Here is a 3,107-nt window from a genome sequence, read left to right on the forward strand (position 1 = left end):
TTGTGGAGTATAAAAGTGTTTATTTGGTACTCAATTTGAGTACTGCATCACTAAGGTAGTCAGAAACAACTGACAACTGGACAAAGTTGTGGTATAATTCTCTAGACATAGATAAAATCAAGGAATTTCATTCTAAGACATATTTTCTCAGGTAATTGCAGATTTTAGGCAATGCTCCATGAGTCCCTCACACTATTAATATTATTCTTTCTTTAAAAATTATTTAATGCAGAGATCTGCATTTTTTGAAGAAAGATTTTAATCCCAAAGTAAAATTTAGCTGTGCTAAGAAACATAGGAAAGAAACGTACTATTTGGTCTTCTTGAACAAGTGCCAGAGTGAAAATGATCAATTTGGTAAGATAAGAAAGATTTTCATATGTTTATCTGAGTGATAGATGAATGGAAATATTATAGATCAATTCATGTTTAGGAATAGATACATGGGAGGAAAGTTCATTGAGGTTTCAGTGAGAGTTGTTTGAGAAAAAAATGAAATGGAATGGGTATTGAAATACAGAATAAGAATTATTTTTCACTGTGTGAACATATTGTGTTGATATGTTACATTAAGAAATTTGTATCTATGGCATTGAAGTAAGTACAGGGTTAAGGAATTGCCTTGCAAATAACTGACCCTGGCTTGATTCTTGAAAGCCCATATGGTCCTCCAAGAACTTCTGGGGGTTATCTGTGAGCACAAAGCCATGAATAAGCCCTGAGCACTGATAGGTATATCCCCAAAACAACAACTGAAGAAGAAAATTTTATCTATGAAATCCAGAACTTTATAATCTGTGATAAGAAGTTGAGGAAAATAATATGATTCTAATCAGTTTTGTGATAGATTTACCACTAGATAACTTTCCAAATATTTCAAATATTGATGGGACTTGAACACATCCACTCTTCCTGCCCCAAACACACAACCCAACACCATCATTTAAAATAAATTCTTTCAATTAAGGTGACTCTATAGAAGTATGCACTCACCTGCATATATCCAAGGGAAACAAACAATTTTTATCTAATTTTAACTTTCTAACATACAATCATTCCTTGAGTTAAAAAAACCAAGGGCAGGAAAATTTTCAGTTGAAAACATAGTAGATAGAGTGAAGTTTCCTGAAAAGGTGGGATACGATATAATAAGGAGAAAAGGCAGAAATATTCACATAAATTCCAGCCAGTTAAATATGGATATTATTGGTGAAACTGAAGAAAACATCCAGAAAACTTTGCATTTGATTGTTTTTTCATGCTCCATGAAGTTCCTTTACTAATATTCCTGTTGACTATAAACACGAATTTGTCATCCAGGACTAGGGGATCTCCATAAGTTGCACATCATTGGGTCTTTATCCTAACTAACAGCTTCCTTAAACCTTGTTTCATGTCTTTGTTTCTCAGACTATAGATAAATGGGTTTAGCATTGGAGTCAGTATAGTGTAGAAAAGTGTTGCTATCCGATCCTTCACAGTGTAGCTGGCCAAGGGCTGGAAATAGACATAGCTAATGCTTCCATAGAACAGAATTACCACAGTGAGATGGGAGCCACAGGTCGAGAAAGCCTTATACTTCCCAGCAGCTGAAGGAATCTTCAGAACAGTGATGAGGATTCTCAGATAAGAAATTATGATGCACATAAATGGGGTCATTATGACCGACAGTCCTTCTGTTTTTATCACTATCTCATTGATAAACGTTGATGAGCAGGAAATCTTTAGCATTGGGTTGACATCACAGAAGAAATGATAGATAATGTTGGAGGCACAGAAGGTGAGTCTATTGACTAAGAGAACATGGAGAAGTGAGTGAAGAAATGGGATTATAAAGGAGATTGTCAGTAGAAGGACACAGAATTTATGGCTCATGACAGTGATGTAATGAAAAGGGTTACTTATGGCCACATAACGATCAATGGCCATGACACCTAGGAGGTAGCTGTCTACATTACCAAAGGATAAGAAGAAATACATCTGGATCAGACATTCATTATAGAGGATGGTCTTTGCCTCTGTTAAGAAGTTTATCAGCATTTTAGGAATAATTACTGTTGTATAACAAATATCAACAAAAGAAAGTACACTTAGAAAGAAGTACATGGGGGTCTGTAGGCGATTATCTGAATAGATAGCCAGGATAATGATCAAATTTCCCATCAGTGTGACTAGGTAGATGATAAGAAATATGACAAAAAGAGGTTTTTGGTCCTCAGATCTAGAGGAGAGTCCCATTAGGATGAATTCAGAAGGTCTCGTTAGATTATTCCATCTCATGATCTTGATTTTTCTTAAAAATAAATAAAAAAAATTAACAAACCCTGATATCATTTGAAACATACATTCACCCAAGCATCTCTAAAGCATTATTCTCCCACTGCTGATTTCTTTGATTAATGTAGAGAATTCAGGGTGAAACAGACTTTTTAAAATATCATTTTCATTTCTAAATTGCTTGTAGATAATGGGGAGAAAGATTATAGATCCTACTAAGGTCATAGAAAGAAATGAGAGAGCAAAGCTTACCTTTTCTATAATTTTATTCTGTTAAGTGATCATTCTGATTCTTGATGGGAGGTAGAAAGAGTGGGTAGTAAGAGTGATTCACAGGGAAATATCTTCCAGTATTTTAATGGATAAACTTGCCTAGATATTTTTCAACTTTGGAATTATCTGACCCTGGGATTTACATGTCATCTCTCCCATCATTGATCTTTGAGTATATAAATTGAATTTGTCATTATCTTACCACCTTTTCTTTTTCCGGTGTGATAAATGTATCCTTCTTACCCCAAGTGATATAACTTTTGGGAAAGAATAGATGCAGAGACACAAATCCAGCATAACAGGGATTATATTAAAGTGCAGCTTGTTTATTTTAAAACCCATTATATCTTTGGTTCCCAACATGTGGCCCCTGATATTGTGTGCCTATGTGTGCAAAAGTGTCTCAAGATATAGTTCATTTGGTAATAAAGACACACATAAGAATGGCAAATCGCTGATTATCCTAGTTCTAATTTAAAGGTATGAATCTATTCCCATAGTCGTCTCGACCAAAAATACAGTTTCCTCGGACTTACTTGGTCTTTGTCAGACACTCA

General features: G+C 34.7%; 1 protein-coding gene across 1 annotated transcript; it reads right to left on the minus strand.

Moving 5' to 3' along the window:
• Positions 1 to 1,347: 1,347 nt before the first annotated feature.
• Positions 1,348 to 2,283, minus strand: LOC130045834 (olfactory receptor 1L1-like). Its single transcript, XM_056138717.1, has one exon. The coding sequence runs from the start codon at positions 2,278 to 2,280 to the stop codon at positions 1,348 to 1,350; it is 933 nt and encodes a 310-aa protein (XP_055994692.1). The 5' UTR covers positions 2,281 to 2,283.
• Positions 2,284 to 3,107: the final 824 nt, after the last annotated feature.

This window comes from Sorex fumeus, unplaced genomic scaffold (assembly GCF_029834395.1).
Source record: "Sorex fumeus unplaced genomic scaffold, SorFum_2.1 ptg000129l, whole genome shotgun sequence".
Lineage (NCBI taxonomy): Eukaryota > Metazoa > Chordata > Mammalia > Eulipotyphla > Soricidae > Sorex > Sorex fumeus.